At 47.6% G+C, this 19,025-nt stretch overlaps 1 protein-coding gene across 2 annotated transcripts in view; it reads left to right on the plus strand.

Annotated features, from left to right (window-relative positions):
* The window catches only part of CCDC13 (coiled-coil domain containing 13), a 1,886,344-nt gene that overhangs the window by 1,204,801 nt on the left and 662,518 nt on the right, over positions 1 to 19,025 (plus strand). For both annotated transcript variants that reach the window (XM_069647762.1, XM_069647761.1), the window contains exon 11: positions 9,133 to 9,275. In XM_069647762.1, coding sequence (XP_069503863.1) covers positions 9,133 to 9,275 — 143 coding nt within the window. The remainder of the gene's footprint in view (positions 1 to 9,132; positions 9,276 to 19,025) is intronic.

Consider the following 19,025-nt stretch of genomic DNA (forward strand, 5'->3'; position numbering starts at 1 on the left):
TCTGCCGGGTGCTTTATGCAGCCTCTCTCCTCCGGTCGCTGTCCCTCCTCCGGCTAGCCATCAGTGCTCCCGGCTCAGCTCGGCGCACTTGTAACTGCTGAACCCAAATGCATACATTAGTATTGGCCGACCCCTTACCCACACCCGGAATAATTTGGCTCACAACTTTTGTTAAGTGTTGGCAGTAAAAGGCTGTAGGATTTTATTGTACAGATATGGTTATGGAGATAACAATAATCACATATCATAATAGTATCATACTTTTGGGCACCGTGTCCTGAGGTTACCCCCTCTGGCCTGTGCCTTCTCATGTCCCACGACTTGTTGTGGGGACCGTACAGTGCCTTGTACCTCTTTTCGTTTGTTCTTCTCCCTTCTTTTGTAGGGTGGGAGGGTTCTGTGGTAAAGAAGACACTAAGTAAACAGTGAACCTCCTGTTTGTTTGGGTCCCCGTTCAGGGTCCACAGACAGATTGTGTTTTCTCAGAGCATGCTGCTCTTATTTATAAGAACCAGGGGAGCCCTGGATCTTTGTTATGTATAGTAGTGGGGGCTGCTGTGTCACAGCCCCCGGCCGGATAGCCGACTGTCTGGCCCCCTGGTGGGGGGGGGAGGTCTTTGAACCTGGGCCCTGCCTGACTGTTGGTTTCCTTAGGTGCTTAGCACCTTGCTGTTTGGAGGAAGGGTGAGGTGACTGTTCTCACCTCACCCTTCCTTGGCTTTGTGTTGCAGAGACTGCATGTCTCTGCCGCTGGGGAGAGGAGAGGAGCAAGCAGGGAGGGGGTTGGACTGCCCCTCTCCTGGGCTGCTGATGGTAACAGCAGTTACCCTGCCTCGCTTTGGGCTGCCCTGCAGCATTGCCCATAACTGCTGAACCCATAAGCATGCATTAGTATTGGCCGACCCCTTACCCACACCCGGAATAATTTGGCTCAAAACTTTGTCAAGTGTTGGCAATAAAAGGCCGCAGGATTTTGTTGTACCAATATGGTTATGGAGAACAATAATCACATATCATAATAGTATCATACTTTTGGGCACCGGGTCCTGAGGTTACCCCTTCTGGCCCGTGCCGCCACACGCGGGCAGGTTGGCGGCTGGCCGTGTTCCCCCGAAGGTATTCCCTATTGACAACCCCTGGAGGGTAGAGTTGCTGAGATTTCTTGAAATAAATGTTCCATGCCCTGGTTAGATAAATGAGTGCCGTCATTGAGAAAAAGGTCCAGGTCACCTAGGGTAATGGTCGGGTGCTTAATGAAGCCCAGTCCTCTTGCTGTACTGAATTACTCTAGCCCCCTGTTGAGTTTTCTTCTAGAAATGTCTACAGGTTTGTAGCAGTTTGCCCCCAGCCATTTCTTCCTGGGTAAGATGGCCGAGAAGTATATTTCTGTACCCCTCCAATTGTGTGAAATGCCAACTAGTGAGGAGTAAATGTCCTCGAATAAATTTCTCTTACCAATGGAAACCAGGTCATTGCCCCCTAGATGTATGATCAGAAATTCTGGCGGGTCTCTGTATGCGACCAGCTCAGCTAGTGTTTCGTGGATGTCCGCCCACCGTAGCCCTCTGTATCCCCGCCACGAAGCAATGGTGTTTCTGAAAGGTGGCCCTTCTTTGGTCTCTTCTGCCTATCGGCCCGTCCTGTATACGAATGAGTGGCCGACTAGCCACGCTGATCGGAGTGAGGACCTCCCTTCGTTGGTTGTTTCTGCAGGAGCGGGTGGGGAAGAAAAAGTGAGGGAGGATGGCTATATCAGCTGTGGTCTGATGTATCTTTTGTAGCAATCTGACTTCCATCCCCCTATGTTTTTTAGCTGTTGAGGTGCTAGGCCTCCTTGCCATGCTGAGGTGGCGGCACCTATTCTGAAAGAGTGGGTGCCGAAACCTTTGGTGTCCCACCTTGCTTTGCTGATTGCTTTCATCAGCACCCCTTTAAATTGGTAGCGGCTTAGCGCCGAGGAGTCCTTGTGGATTAGAAACCTCCCCCCCACCTTGGGCCTTTGCGTGTAATTAAGGGTGGTGATACATACCGGGCAGTTTGTTGCCTCATCAATACAACAAATGTTGATGGTTCTTTTGGCCCCCGTTTTTGACTGTTGAATTTCTATGCTGACGCTCTCCTGTCTAACCCTGACTTCCATGACACCCAAGCCATTTGTGGCCTTGGTGCTGGAGGCAATAAGTTCTCCAACCCGGAAAGCCCTGAAGTAGGCTAGAAAAAATGCTGTTTTGAATAGTATGATCTCGTATGGATGCCAGCATATGGCTACCAGCTAGCTTGCTATTTGTACTAGTTTGTTGAAGTCAAGGGGTCGGCGGGTGTCCATCTGGGGGCCCTCTATTCTGCCCAATCCTTTCATTGCGTAGGAAATTAGGGTGTTCTGGGTGGGGTCTGAATCACCCTGTATTTTTGAGAAATATGAGATTGCAACTTGGTGTCTTTTTGCCCAGTCTCTCTTAAAGCCCTGCTCATGCGCCCATTTTAAAAATATTTCTATGGGCCTCATTACGACCCAGGCAGTAACCATGGCGCTAGTAGCGCCATGGTTGCCGCCGGTATTTTACCGATTGCGCCATGGTGAATGGCGGAATTACCGCCCCATTCCAAGGTTGTTCCCCATTCACCATTGGCCCTTCTCCATTCCCATTTTTGCCCCATAGGGCTCAATGGAAATGGGGAAGGCGGTAGTTACGGTACTGCAAATTGCGGCACCGTAAATACCTCCAAGGGCCCTTTGCGGGTCCAATCCTTAACGGCTGGCAAAAACCAGCCGTTAAGGTCGGGACACGCAAAGGGACTTCGTAATTAGGCGGTAAGGGGTTAACGGCGCCGCCACCTTTTATGGCGCCATTAACCCCTTACCGCCTGGGTCGTAATGAGACCCTATGTCTTTAATCGTTATTAACTCTACATGGCTTAAACCTGTGGCTCTAAAAACTGTTTGTAAGCGCTTACTGTACTGCGCTGCGGTAGTGCTTGCCAGTGCATTCTCTGCCATCTCTGTTAGGAACCCTGAAGGGTTGTTGGCACCCGTTTTTGAGGTACCTGGTTTTTGTTGGGCATCCCGGCCTGGGCTCTCTGGCACTGGCGTTGATGCCATTATTCCTGATTTCCCATTATTGCTCAGCATTCCGCTGGTATTGGCATCATTTGCTCTTGGCCATGTGGCGCTAGCTCCCGGAATCTTGGCCACTGAAAGCGAGATAAAGCATCTGCAATGTTATTATCCGCCCCCGCAATATGGTTTGCTTTGACCACAATGTTTTCTTGTAGTGTGACTGCTGTAATGGCTTGTAGGACTTTCAGCACTAAAGAGCATTTGGTAGACCTTCTGTTTATGGAGCCTACTAGGGCCATGTTGTTGCACCAGACCAAGAGTTCCGTGTTAGCTAGCTGCCTACCCCAGATGTGTAAGGTTAGCCAGATGGGAAATATTTCTAGGAGGGTGATGTTTTTTGTCCACCCTGCCACTTGCCATGAGTTGGGCCAGTGTCCTACCACCCATTCTGAGTCTAGTATGGCTCCAAACCCCTTGCTCCCGGCTGCATCAGTGAAAAGGACCCTTTTTGTCCAAGTGTACAATGGTGTTCGCCAAAGTAAGGTCCTGTTGAAATCTTTAAGGAAATTCCCCCAAGTTTCCAGATCTTGTTTCACCTCTGTGCCTAGCCGGATGTGTAGGTGGGGTTTGGTGTATGATGTTATTTTTAGCTCCAGGCTTCTGGAAAATATCCTCACCTGGGGGATTATTCTGGATGCGAAGTTGAGACTACCTGCTAATGATTGAATTTCTTTTACTGTCCCCTTGTCTTTTGTTGTCAGGCCTTGTATTTTTTCCAAGAGTTCTGTTACTTTTGTTTTAGGGATTTTGCATAGACCCTTTGCAGAGTCTATTTCAATCCCCAGGAAAATTATGTTGGTGTCTGGTTTGGTCGTTTTTTCAATTGCCAGGGGGATGCCCCGCTGTGAGGCCATCTGTTCTAGTTTCGCCAGGGCCCTACTGCATTCTTCAGAATTTGGTGGTCCCATTACCATGAAGTCATCGAGGTAATGCACTATTCTGGTCCCTGGTCTCTGATTTTGGAAAGCCCATTGGAAAAAAGAGCTGAATTGCTCGAATAGGGTGCAGGATACTGCGCACCCCATGGGGAGGCATCTGTCTACATAGAATTTGTTATTAAAAGTAAAACCTAGCCATTGCTGTGAATCTGACTGGCAAGAGTCTGAAAGCAGATTTGATGTCTAGTTTGGCCATCAGGGCGTTCATGCCACCTTCCCGTATGAGTCTTACTGCCTCTTGGAAGTGTGTGTGTGGTGGATACCGCGGATTCCGTGTGTGGAATGCCGTCGTTTAGTGATTGGCCTTTGGGATAGGATAGGTGATGAATTAGCCTCATTTTCCCGGGTTCCTTTTTGGGGACCAAACCAAGTGGAGATATTATGTAGTCTTTGAGGGGCATGTGGTCCCAGGGTCCTGCAATCCTGCCCAGTAGCAGTTCCTTCTTGATTTTGCTCTCCACCATCAGGGGGTTGTCCCTGGCTGATTTCAGGTTCATAGGGACTTTCTGTGACCCTGTGCCCTTAAAAGGGATGATGAAACCCTGTGTGCTTGTACCAGCATTCTTTGCCCCATGTGCAGTTTTTTTCCAAAATTCCTGCATGGAATGTTGGCCTTTGGGGAGTGGTTTTTGTTCTGCCTCTGGGCATTAGACTTAGCCGCCCATGGCTGGTTCTTCCGAAAGGGCTGTTCCCCTTTTTTGTGCTTTTCCTTGTCATTAAGTCTGGGACCCTGTGCATTTTTGTTATTTTTGGAGGTTGTTTGTGGGGCCTCTTCCTCTGATGGAGGCTCGGGTTCAGCGTGTATAAGTCATTCTGGACCTCCTCCCACTCTATGGCTGGCCTCTCTGACATGCTTCTCCTAAATCTTATATCATATGTTAGCCAGGTCTGATTTTTACTTCTCTTATTTTATCCATATATGCCCATAGTTTTCTGCCATCATTGGGGAATTTTTCTTCATATATTGTTGCCAGGATGGGAATGGCCTGCAGCCAGTTGTCCCAGTTCTGTTCTACCTGGGCGTTTCTGGCTATGGCTTTCTCCTCTATCTTTTTGGGATCCCTAAAAGCATCTTTCTCTTTGCGTTGGGCTTCTATCAGTGAAAAGATTTCGATGAACTCTTTGGCCCATATGGCTTCTTTGATTGTGTTGTCAATGCTCCATGCTAGGCATCTTTTGTATCTGTTTAGTATTTCGGTCTGGAAGGATTTCATTTTTAAGTCTAATTGTGCATTGCAGATCATTACTATATCTGTTGGATTGTTGCTGCTTGCCCCTGTCTGCCCCAGAGTGTCTGTAATGGGGGTTGCCCATGCTTTTAAGGCACCTGCTGGGTCTAATGCTGCCGTTGGCGCAATTGTGGTGGCTGTTGTTGGTGTTACTGGCACCTGTGGGAGTGGTGTTGCGGGGACCGGTGCTGTAGGGATGTTGGCCACCCTTATAGCGGGTTCTAGAGGTATGGTAGGATTCGTGGCCCCAGGTTCCCCTGTGGGAGGTAGTTGTTTTCCCCCGATTTCGAGCAATAATTGTTGTAATTCAGACATATTTATTTCAGTATTTTGTCAGTTTTTTGTTACCTTTTCTGGAGCTTTCTGTTAATGTCCTGTTAACGTCCTTGTTTTTGATGGTGTTGTGTCGTCGTCTTGGCTGGGCGGTATGGGTGTTCCTTCCTTTGGCAGGCCATACATGTTTTCCCTGACCCATGCCCATCCATAGTGTTCTGCCGCCTCGATGGCTACTAAAAGGTGAAGTGATTTGGGTTTTTGTGCCGGTGTTGGGGGTTCCTGTGATTTCCGTTTGGGACCCATGTTCCTTTTTGGCCTGTTTAATCAGAAAAGGAAAGATTTTACTACAAATGACTGGCTGTTGTAATTGTGGGTTTTTTGTGTGCTTGTTATGTTGTTGCCCATGTTGGGTAACTGGTAGATGTTGCCCCACAACTTTTTCGCTTATGCTCAGACAACTGCCTTTACCCCCAGTGCTGGCCTGGTTCTGAGTCTCTATGCTGTTGCCCCTGCATTGCCCCCCAAGTTTACTGCAATGCTCTTTCGTGAGCTAACTTTTCATTGTGCCCGAGTTCTAATTTGGGGTATAAATTGTGCTCTGTTGTTCTCTGTAACTAACTTGCGTATTATTGGACATCTGTTGAGATTTGCGGTGTCTGTGCGCTGTTTATTATTAATCAAGGTTTTATAAAAAAAGGCCTCCATTTGTAAGTTTGCAAAGACAACAGATACGCGAAATGAATAATTATGGCAGTTGTTGGCCTGGCCCTAGAATTGCATTTGCATTTGCATAATGCTGTATCACCAGTTTACTGTGCGCTGCTTATTATTGGCCTGGTTTATAGGCAAAGTTTCCCCGCGGCCTGGGATTCAACATGCTTTTCTGCAATTGACCAAAAGCGTGTGGTTTATAAAGGAAAGTTTTCCCGGCGGCCTGAGATTCAGCCTTGCAACATTTATTTCTTGTAATTGACCAAATGCGCATGGATTTTCAGTCCACCGGAGGATCTGCCTCTTGCCGGCTCCCCGCGGATGTATATTATTGCACGTGTTGAAACAGTAGCAGTTATTTTTCTTTCACAACCCCGGCGTGGCGGCTCACCTGAAAGCGACAGCTGCAATTGACGCCGTCCGCACCTGGATGCTCTATTGTCCTCTTCCTCGTTCGTTCGGGCTGGGCTGGAATCCTGCTTCCACGCGGCACTTCCCTGGGGACTCTCTTCTGTTTCTCCAGTTTCTCCAGTGTTCGCCGCTCGCTTCCCCGGCTCAGATGATCTGAACAGTAACAATGTTCAAGGGGGAAAAAAGACGCTGCGAATACAACAAACTTCTCGAAGCTTGTTAAAGAAGCAAAGGTTGGAAGACACTGAGTGAACCTCCTGTTTGTTTGGGTCCCTGTTCAGGGTCCACAAACATATTGTGTTTTCTCAGAGCATGCTGGTCTTATTTATAAGACCCAGGGGAGTCCTGGATCTTTGTTATGTATAGTAGTGGGGGCTGCTGTGTCACAGCCCCTGGCCGGATAGCCGACTGTCCCCTGGGGGGGGGGGGGGCAGGTCTTTGAACCTGGGCCCTGCCTGACTGTTGGTTTCCTTAGGTGCCTAGCACCTTGCTGTTTGGAGGAAGAGTAAGGTGACTGTTCACACCTCACCCTTCCTTGGCTTTGTGTTGCAGAGACTGCATGTCTCTGCCGCTGGAGAGAGGAGAGGAGCAGGCGGGGGGGGGTTGGGCTGCCCCTCTCCTGGGCTGCTGATGGTAACAGCAGTTACCCAGCCTCGCTTTGGGCGGCCCTGCAGCATTGCCCAGAACCTGCGGATGCCTTCTTGGGAGCGCTGTGATCTACGCCTTTGAAACGATTCTCTTTCTTTGCGACCTTCCACTCTCCGCCACACCACTGCGGCCAAGCCCCCAATGTATTCCGCTCTGTTCTGCTGTGTTTTACAGGGCGATGTGTGCGGTCAGAACTTTGTTATGGCTATAGTTTACAGGATCTTGCAGGAGCACCTAGAAAAAGCAGCAACACTGCATGGCTGCTGGCCACGCCCCCATTCTGACCGAATCCATAGTTGCTTAGCTGAGGCAGGAAAACCCCTCTTAGAGTTAGGGAGAGATATGTTTTAATTACATAATAGTGTATGCAAACACTCAATGCCACCTGTGTGCCAGTCCTCTCCTTCTGCACCATTACAGCTTGCAAATGGCAATTTTGGCACAGTTAACTAGCACTGCAATACCATATTTATGGACATGACCCTGGCCCAAACCAGCACCAAAACACAAAAGCTGATAGTGCCCCACACAGGAATCCCTGCCCCCTTCAGTACACCACACTGCTTAAATCCTGGGCTGTGACAGTTTGACCCTGGGGTCAGTACCTCTAGAAATGAAGAGCCCAAATGCAATGCTTCTCTAATACCCTGACTGCTTTAGCTATGTGGATTCCCCCATACCGCTCTCTTCCAACAGGCCGTACTCCCTCGACCAGAAACCTTCACCCTATCCCTCTGAACCCCCACACTGCCTCAATCACTCCCCCTCGTCTGTCGGACACTATGTACATATGCGACCCCATATCCCTCCAACAGATTGTGCCCAATCCCTACCAAATGCACTCCCTCCTCTGCCCATTTCTCTCTTACTCACAAGGATCCATCATCCCCATTGAGACACCCTGCTACAAACAAACGCCTACCTGGCCTTCCCCAAATTCCTCTGTCCTGCTGCCCCCTATTACCGATCTCTTCCTCAAATATCTCAAACCTAGACCTGGTGTTTGAATCCTAAACGTATCCAGCAAAGTATGTGTCAGCCTCTCCCCATAGGGAACTGCAGTCCTCTTAATGAGATCCAGACCCCAGGAAAGGCCAAGCTCCTGACCTCCCCAATGTCCCATGCTCCCGTTCACTCTCTCCATCCAGGCCCTTATCTACTCTGATCTCCCTCTCAGCAATTCTCAATATATCGCCCAGCTCAGCCTCCTACCTAATTGCCTGAAAAAGCCAAATGCAGACAAATGGAACAAATGGTATGATATGATTATGATATGATATGGCATTTATAACACGCCTATACACAAGTGTTTCAAGGCACAAAATGGTCAAGGTAGCGGTCGCCAGGGAGGGCCTTTGGGTCCCTATCAGTATCCTTATTGCCTCTAATGGGACTGGAATGTCTTTATTCTATTTTTCACTGAAAGACTCAACTATCTGTTTTCCTCTCTTTAAACTTCTGCACTGTGGGTGAAGTCTCAAACTACATTTAAATATTTTGCGAACGTTATTTGTTGTGCGAAATGTTGACTTAAAAAAGAAAGTTTGGTAGGCATTTATTTCATAATCTGGAAATGAGGTTATATTGATTTTTAAAAGTGTCTGTCAATGGTTTGTTCCTTATGTGGAGGTATTCCGTGTTTGACTTTCTTGAAGATATCCATGTTGGAGAAATAGGGTTACCAATAAATAATGTATCATTTTGTTCCCTTTATGTCACAGCATGTTTGTCTTTTGTACAATGAGTGAAAAAATGATGACGCGTTAGATGACAACTATGACGTGTTTGTGTATCAATACAGCATCCTAATGCGAAAGCAACAGGCGATGGATCTGGAATCAGTCTCCGGGAGACCCCACGAGATTGTCGTCATCAGGAAGATCCAAATCAAGTTAGACCGCCATCATCTTCTGGAGATCATAGTGGGCGGATGGTTTCTGGACGGTAAGAGAAGACCCTGTTTTCAGAAGGTTAATCAGCTGTTTTAAGGGTTAGATTCTGTGTAGAGAGGGCAGGTACTGCTTTGCTAATATGTTGATTGCCTCATTTGTGATAACATTGGCAAATTTTGGGGTGGTGTGCTGCGGGGGGATCACCTGGGAGGAGAAAAAGCCCAGGGAAGTGAGAGGAATGCATGAGGTGAGACACAGTATTTGCCTTCCCCTAAGGAAAACATATCACAGATGCCAAAGTACCTAATGGCTTTGTTGCCATAATAATTTTTATATTATAAATTTGTATTATTTATTTATTTTCTATTTGTAAAGCAGCTGGACAAGGCTTGTAGTCATGATAGTGCTGAGACAGAACAAACAGACATAAAGATCTTACATAAAGAACCTAAGGGATTAGAAACGTAATCCTGGTAGACTGGTGTCATCCTATCAAGCCAGTGAAAGAGTACACTTTTAATTCCCGTTTGAATGTCGAAAAGCTGGAGCAAGCTCTTATATCTGGGGGCAGGGAGTTCCAACATCTGCGAGCAGAGTGGAGAAAGGACCCTTGGTTACTATGGAAGGTTTAGATTTAGGGGTTTGCAGTAGGAGAGTTATTTGATCGGAGAACTCTGCGATCCGGCAGCCAGGAGAGTCTGCTGGCCAGGTAACTATGGCTCTTGCCATAAAGGCACTTGTGAGTAATGCAGAGCATTTGGAAAGAGACTCTACTATCGAAGTGCAACCAATGCAGAGCCCTCGTTTCAGTTGAGATGTGATCAGATCTATGCAAGCCCTCAACAATGCGTACTGTGTTGTTATGAATCACCTGCAGGCAAAACATTTTGTCTTTGCCAATGCCCTGGAGTAGACTTGCATAGTAGTCCAGATGAGCACACCAATAATCGCCCTGGCGAGGGTGGCACATTTAGAGGGGTTAAGAAAGGGCCCAAGTTGCGCGAGGAGTTTCAAGTAGTATGCCGAGCAGGAGACAAGGCTGTTGAGATGCAACTTCATATTCAGTTCCTGATCTAGTATAACACACAGTGTTTTAACTTTGGGTAATGTGGCAATGGCACAGCCTGCAATCTGAAACATGTGGTACGCAGTGCCCAGCTTCCAACGCTGGGGGGGGCAGTACCTGCAATCATAAGATCTGTCTTTTTGTTGTTGAGTGCAAGACCATTGTCAACCACCCAAGACCTGATCAGATTATAAATGATAACAGAGATGGCATTTTTTTCATAATCCCCAGAGAGCGGGATGAGACACTGTGTGTCATCAGCATAGTTTGCATAAACTCCCCTTCTGCATCCAGTATCTCAAAAAGAGGGATTGTGAAGATGTTAAAAGGTGTAGGTGAAACACACGATCCCTGTGGTACTCAAAACGTGACCAAGCATTCATCTGCCAAAGCATTATTACAAAATACTTTGGCTTTTCGGTCAGATAGAAAAAAATTAACCCACTGCGCCGCCTCAGGAGAGGAGGCCCAATTCCATAATCTAGGGATGAATTATCTAATGGTCCCCCACGTCAAATGCAGAGGATAGGTCAAGGAGCGTCAGAAGTACCATGCTCCCTTATTCAAACAGGTGCAGAATATAAGCCTTGAGATCTAACAGGGTGGACCTGGTACTTGGAGCGCTCCTAAAGACTGATTGCTTGTGTATGTTCTGTGTGTCTAGAAATTCTTGGATCTGAGCATATGCCACCTTATCTAGAATTTTTCACAAAAAAGGTGTGTTGGATATATGGGGATAGTTCTCTGGTCGGGCCAGATCCAAGGAGGGTTTCTTCAGCAATGGAGAAATCCATGCTTGCTTGATGAAGGACGGGACAATATTTTACTGAAAGGAGCGATTCACACATTTTGTGATTAGTGGTATTAAGTGCAGAGCACAGATTTTGGCAACCACGGCAGGGCAAATGTCCCCCTTACAGAAGGTAGGTTTAAGTTTGGTCAAAACCTTTGAGATTTCTAATACCGTCATTGTCTTAAAAGTAAATAAGGGTGTCACAGGTAGTGGTATCCTATTTTCTTTAACTACCCTAGATATGTCCATGGTGATGCGTTTAGCGATCACATTCTCTTTGATTGTCTCAATCTTTTTCATCATAGCATCCGGTATCGAGACACATCATTTTGTGTCTTTAGTGACCCTATTTGAAATGGGACATGGGCCTTCCAGTTCTTTTAGAATGTTAAAGAGCTCTCTGCTGTTGGAAGACGCATTATCAATTCTGTTGTCATAAGAGTTTTTTTGCCTCACAGATAGCACTTTTGTGAGATTAGGCAGCAATGGCTTTATTTTCAAGTGATTGTTTTTATTTCCATAGCTGCAATGCCCTATTCTTGACTGTTTTCAGTTTTTGAATCTCAGCTGAGTACCATACTTTCGACGGAATTTCCTTTGCCAGACGCATTTTCTCTGGTGCCAGACAGTTTACCACACGGGCCATCATTTTATGATAGGCTTCAGCTAAATCGTCCACTGGATTAAGGTTAGGCAGGTTATCTATAGTGGATGCAAAATGTAGTGCCAGAGCAGTGGGAGATGGCATGCGCAGATTTCTGTATTTGACCGAGCATTTTATTCCTGCGATTTTGATGGGTTGAAGGAAGCAGGGGAGGTTGAAGTGAACAAAAGAATTGTCCGAGCACAGACAGGGGGAGACCTTAATGTCATTTAAATCGACATTATGCGTGGCAACCCAATCCAGCGTTCTTCCCTTGCTATGAGTCGCTATTTTGAGATGTTGGGAGAAGTCCAGAGTGAAGTTGACAATGTTGGCCATGCTGTCAATTGGGTTTGTAAGGCCGCAATTCAGATCCCCCAGAATGATCACTTTAGAGGCAGCTTTAAGAAGAGGAAGAATCACATCACTTAGATGGAGGAGTAATTCTGGCATTCTATCCAGAGGACGATATACCAAGATGATGTTGATAGTAGTATTGGCGTAACAGGCAGTTTAGCTAATATGATTTCACAGAAGTGATGCCATCAATTTGGTGGATTTGGAGTGAGGCCTCATGAATCAGGACTATCTGCACTCCCCCGACCCAATATACAATCTGTACAGAGGATCTTGTATCCAATAGGCATGGCCAGGGAAAGTGAGGGTCCTACTGCTGCATGAAGCCATGTCTCAGTGACAGTACAGATGTCAATTTTATGGTCCCAAAAGTAATCTGCCACCTCAGTAGCGTGTCGGACTAAAGAACGTGTATTAACCAACATGCATTTAAGGGTTTTAGATCTCTAGATAGAAGATACCTGATCAGGGGATAGTTTGGTGCTAGCAGGGTATGAGACTTTGTCCGATGGAGAGGGCAAGGGTCTGATTGTAACAGCAATACTATCAGGCAAGACCGCCCCTTCATTCTGTAGGATCCCAGATATGGGTTGAGCGTTCCCCAAAAAGCTGTTTGTTCTTGCAGTTTCAGCTGTAATAGTACCACTTGTTCTAGACATAGTATTAGGGGGATTGGTCATATCACCCAAGGGTATTAGATGGATGCCCTCATGCACTTCCTTAGGTATTATGTCATGCACTCAAGTGACCTGATGCAGTGAGCTAGGATCACATCTAGAAAACAGCACATGGATGAAGAGCCAACCACCGATACTTCTGCACAATATCTGTCCTTTTCTTAATTTCCTATGCGGTCGCTGAAGCGCAATCAGGCCTTTTGTTACCTATCAATAAGGCAGTGAGAAAAACCAAGGCAAACGGAAATACCTTCTGAGTGTAAACTTCTGTGGCTCCCTTCCGTGAACGGGACGCTAACGGCCGACAACCAGCCTCTTTAAACATGCCGGCGTTGAACATCTTTCTGTGGGTAAAAATAATCCACAACCCTTTGGCATAAAAAGAAATAAAACCCTTTCTCAAACCAGAGGAACTCGTACAACTAAAGTCTTCACTAACCCCCAAATGTTTAGTTAAAGGAAGTATGTAAATAACAACAGTCTGAACTTTAAAGAACTTTATTCCTCCTATCAATCACGTCCCATTGCTAACACTTCTTTACAAAATGTTGTGAATAACAGAAAAACTAACTTTGTTACTAGGGCCTGCAAGTCCCATAATTCCCTAAGTACTGGGATGCGGAAGAGGGCTGAAGAGGAACAATGCAGGAGTGGTCAACTAATTATTGTAAATGACCCACATCCTGAGAGAGACTGAGAGGCTTAAAAGACTCTTTCAGGTGCAAGTAATGGGGAGAAGAAAAGCTGAGGCTGAGGCCGCAGTAGAGAAAGCAGGAGCAGAGCAGTGTAAGCAGAAGGAGCATTGTAGACCTTTTATGCAGCTGTGTTCGGGACTGGAGAAGGAAGACACCAAGACCATTGGAAAAACAAAGACTGTGGCTGGTCCGGAGAGGGTCTGTGTCTCGATGTCCCAGGTGCAGAGGTTGTGCAGTGGGAAGCGTGTCGCGGAAAATGCTGTCCCTTTTGAAGGCTCATTCTGCAGAGGCTGCACAACGGAAGGTGAAAGCAACAAGAGAAGTTTTCCCTCTGAAGCAGTCTCCAGTGGCTGGCCTGCACCAGGAACTCTCAGGAGCCAGGAAGACTCCAGCAACAAGTGGCATGGGTGAAGGCAGAACAATAGAGTGTTTGCCGGGTCGATGAGAGCCACAGCAGCAGAATACCTGCGACGGCAGAGAGGATCGGAGGCATGCAAACTATCCAGTGAGTTCACAGTGTGAAAGTGACTCCGGGACGCTCCGATACCGCTCGCGTGGCGCAGGCAGATAGTTTCACCCCTGAATGAGTGAAAAAAGTGTTAACAATATTTTTGAATAGCGAACTATTAAAAAGTAGCAAAAGTGGTCTAAGAAACCGAGCAACTGCAACATTGGGCATGTGAGTTTACGGAAATTCCAACACCCCGGGGAGGCAACATTGTTATAAGTGAATGCCTACAACTATTTCCCAAACCATGAGAGTCTAAAACCTAAGCAGTTAAGTCCAACAGTTATTGCCAAATACGATAGGGGAGTAATAGAAGACCCCAGGGTTGTGAAGTCTGTTGTAATATAAACATACATTGCCAAATCCAAGAAATAAGCAGAACTGATCTCTATCCTGGTCCATGTTTGGTTACTGGTGCAGTGGGGAAACAAAAGTGGAAAAGAGGCTGCCCTTCTGAAGAGGGTTATTCAGAGGGAGAGAAGCAGAATAATCTTAAAGAGCACAAAAGTGAATCTTGCTTCCCTGAAAGGTTGATAAATGCTTAATGCTGCTAAACAAAGAACATTGTGAAGTTGTTGCAAAGTTCAAGTTACAGTTTACCACTGAAGCACATTATATTTGTGAAGAGCTGTTCGGGCAGGGGAGTATATCCGGATGGGGAACCTTTGAAGTAGTAGACATGGCACGGGAATAGACTAGGTGGTAGTGACAAAGTGCTGAACTGTGGTCCTGATACACAGTGTTATATCATGTATGGTGCTGAATTGATTGATTGATATTTTATTTCTATCGCGCTCATACACAAATGTTTCAGAGCACGACCAGGCAGGGAAAGGGAACAGGGGAGAACAAAAACAACGATCTTACTAGGCCCAGTGACATTGAGAATGTGCAAGAGGGAGAAGGGGTAGAAGTACATGGAAGGGGGAACAAAAGGAGAGTGCGGAGCAAGAAGGAAAAAATAAAATAATAATAATAAAATTATAAATAAAAAGGCAACAAACAATGGGAGTGCAGCCAGCAAGTGGCAAGTGCTGGGTTTATGGCAGCAGGCCATGTAGGTCTGAAAGTGCAGGAAGAAAAGGGGAGGGCTGTATGGGTACAGATACAGACCCCAGTGCAGGGGGTGGCCGGAGGCAGTGCGTGAGGGTGGCAAGATGAGCAGGTACCTGTGCCCAGAGGACAGAGGGTGGCCAGGTGCATGGTGCCGAGGGAGAGTAGATCAACAGGAGAGAGGGGAGGAGAAGGCAGAAGCAAAGAGGAAGGTTTTGAGGTGCTTCTGGAACCGGAGATGGTTCTCCTCAAGTTTTAGAGTGGCAGGGAGGCTGTTGCAGAGGGAGGCCCCAGCCGAAGACAGAGATCTACCCCCAGCTCGTTTCTTTGAGAAATGACTGACCCGGAGGGAGTTAGAGGAGTGGAGTGTTCGAGATGGGAGGTATTTGCGGAGGGATAGCTGAAGGTATGTTGGACCCAGGCCCCAGAAAGCCTTGTGGACAATGCAGAGGGTTTTGAATTTAATCCTTGCATCCACTGGGAACCAATGGAGAGATTTCAGAGCTGGAGAGATACGATCCCAGGGCGTGAGGCCAAGGACAAGTCTTGCAGTCCTGTTGTGGATAAGTTGTAAAGGGCGGAGAGTAGAAGCAGGTAGGTTAAGAAAGAGGCTGTTGCAAAGGTCCAGTTTAGAGAGAACCAGAGCTTGGGAGACAGTGAGCTTCTGGGGGAATGAGAGGAAAGGAAGAATACCTCTGAGGAGGGTGCAGTAGGAGGTTTGACTTTTTTGATACATCAGCGATGTGGGAAGAGAAGGAGAGTGTGGAATCAAAGGTGACACCAAGGTTCTTGGCCTCGCAGGTGGGGATAGGAGGAGGGCCAAGGGAGGCTGGCCAGAGAGTGAGGGGAAAGGAAGGTGATGGTGTGCCAATGAGGAGGATCTCTGTCTTGCTGTCATTAAGACAAAGATCGTTGGCGGCACACCAATCTTGGATGGCAGTTAGGCAATCAGTGATGAGAGAGGTGGCCGAGGGCAGCCTGAAAATGAGTTGAGTGTTGTCTGCATAGCACTGGAAGTTTGAGCAGATAATGGCAATACAGCGGGCGAGAGTTGCCAGGTATTGGTTGAAAAGCCAGGGCGAGAGGTTAGACCCCTGGAGAACACCACAGGTGGAGAGGAAGACAGATGATAGGAAGGACCCAAGTTGGACCTGGTAGGGTCCATCAGAGAGGAAAGAGGTCAGCCAGGCCAGAGCCTAATCGGTGATGCCCAAGTTATCCCGGAGACGGTTGAGCAGGATGGTATGGTTGACCGTGTCGAAGGCAGAGGAGAGATCAAGTAGGATGAGAACAGAGGGAATGCTACAGTCAAGGTTCGAAAGCAGATCTTCACGGATGTTCAGGAGAGCAGTTTCCGTGCTTCTGCCAGATCTGAAGCCAGACTGATGGTCATGGAGACAGCCAACAGAATCAGAATGAAGGTTTAGCTGAGAGATGGCCAGCTTTTCAAGGAGTTTGCCTAAGAAGGGGGTAATGGAAATTGGGCAATAGTTGGCCGGACAAGAGGGATCCGCTGTGGGATTCTTGAGGAGAGGGTGCACAAGGGAGTGCTTAAGAGGGGAGGGGAAGGATCCTGAGGCAAAGGAGTGGTTGCAGAAGTCGTCAAGGGCCGGAGTGAAGGTATCAATGTGGTCCTTGAGAGTTTTAGAGGAACAGGGATGAACCTGTTTTGACGAGGCTTTCATAGATCGGACTTGTCTAGCGACCTCATCAGGGGAGAAGAGAGGAAAGGAAGAGAAGAAGGGTGTGTGGGTGGCTGGAGGAGGGTCAGTGAGTACCGACGGAGAGGGGAGAGGAGAGGGGGTGGAGGAGAGTGTGGACAGGATGTCCTGGGGTTTTGAGATAAAGGGTGAGGCCAGGGCATTGCAAAGAGCCTGAGAGGCAAGGGGAGGGGTAGAGACTGAAGCAGGGTTGGCCAGCTCCTTACAAATTTTAAAGAGTTCGGTCGAGCTGTTAGATGCCGCAGAGACACGGGCTTGAATGTGGACTCTCCTCTTGGTACGGACAAAGAGACGGTATTGCCTTTGGAGAAGACGACATGCCAGTTTGTCAGAGGATGATCAGGAATCCCTCCATTTTCTCTCAGCCGCCCTACACCTATGTTTAAGTGTAGCTAGGTCGGAGTCCTACCAGGAATTGCACTTGGCTTTGGACTTCAGGCAGATCCTCATGACAGGGGCAAGAACATCAAGAGTATCAGAAATAGAAGAATAGAGAGAAGACAGGGCTGTGTCAGGGTGTGAGTCAGCCAAAGGAAGAGGGGGTGGGGAGAAAGTGGAAGCAAAAGCCTCGACTGACACACGCTTCATGGGCCGGATGTCCAGGAAGGTAGGTGGCAGTGTTGGGGTAGGCTTGGCTTAGGGGGAAGAGAGAGAGAGGGATGAGAGGAGAGGAGGTAGTGGTCACGCCAGGAGAGGGGAGTGGAGAGAGGGATAGATAGGGGGAGGCTAGAGGAGATCAAGACATCAAGTGTGTGCCCTGCAGAGTGCATTGGGCCAGATGGGAGGATAGAGAGGAAGAGGGAATCACAGAGATCGTGAAAGAGCAATGTTAAGGGACAGGGAGAATCAAGGTGAATGTTGAGATCACCAAGGAGGAGGAGTTGAGTGGTTGAGGCCAGGAGAGAGGAGGAGAGGTCAGCTAACTCAGAGAGAAAAGAGGTGATTTGACCAGGGGGCCGGTAGAGAGTGGCAACAGTAAGAGAGTGGCTAGGAGAGATTGAGAGCCTGCAGACGAGGCATTCGAAAGAGGAGTAGATCTGAGTGTGAATTATAGTGGCAGGAATCCACTCAGGAATGATCAAGGCTACACCCCCTCCAGGGCGAGTAGATCTGGGTGCGGAGAGGATCTTGTAGCCATCAGGGAGGATGAGTGTTAAATCTCTTGACAGCGCTGGCCATGAACCATGTCTCTGTAAGACCAAGAACGTCAAGGTCAAGTTCTTCATGGAGGTGGCAGATGTCAGAGGGGCGTTGATAGCAGAGCGAGAGTTGAGAGTGGCAAGATGAAGAAGGTTGCCGGCCTTAAAGACCTTCCGGGGAGGGGTACAAATCAGAGGTAAGCCCTGCAGAGTTGTAGAGGTAGCCAGAAGATGGGCAGAGGAGGGAAGAGTGGGCAAGGTAGCCAAGGAATGAGAGGCGGGGACAGCCGGAGAAGAAAGGAAGTTGATGAGGCGAGGGAAACGCCTATCGAAGAGGAGGAGATTTGCCTGGGGACCTTGGACCATGACAGTGCCATTTAGGTAGACGTTAAGGATGACTCTGGAGGAGTCAAAAGAAGCATTGAGGATTTCCCAGCGAGTGCCACCATTTATGGGAGAGGAGGAGACAGGACAGAGCACAGAGATCATATGGGGGGTCCATAGATCAGGCGAAGGAACAACAAAGAGGATGTCAGTGAGGGTCTTTCTGGAAGAGGCGCTGGTATAGGTATCAGCAATAAGGAGACCAGGGTTGGAGGCCAAGATATCCTTTTTAAACTTCTTCTTTCCAGAATTAGTGAGAAGGGAAGGATAGTTGATAGAGAAGCAGTTGGAAAAGTTGGGAGAAACAGAAAGCGCTATGGGTGTGAAAAGAGGAGGCAGGGGGAGGAGAAAGCAGGTGCAGCGGTATGGAACAGTCACTGGGCTAGCAGGATTACAATCAATGGGCAAAGTTAAATGCAGAATTACACCCAAGTTTGACTTTCAAGTTAAATGCAAAAAACACCCAAGTTTGACTTTCAAGTTGAATGCAAAATACACCCAAGTTTGATTTTCAAGTTAAATGCAAAATACACCCAAGTTTGACTTTCAAGTTAACTGCAAAATACACCCAAGTTTGACTTTAAGGATAGATGAAGGTCCTGTAGTTAAGGAGACAAGAGGGAGTCAGATGGTAAGGGTGTGAGTACAGACACGACTACAATTTGAGAACATAACAAGGAGAGCTGAAGGAGTACCAGCAGAGTAGGTAGTACAAAGGAAGTCAGAAAGGAGGGACTAACCACGGCAGAATGTGTTGTAAGAGTCA

The sequence above is a fragment of the Ambystoma mexicanum genome, chromosome 2q (assembly GCF_040938575.1).
Source record: "Ambystoma mexicanum isolate Mex_15411 chromosome 2q, UKY_AmexF1_1, whole genome shotgun sequence".
Classification (NCBI taxonomy): domain Eukaryota; kingdom Metazoa; phylum Chordata; class Amphibia; order Caudata; family Ambystomatidae; genus Ambystoma; species Ambystoma mexicanum.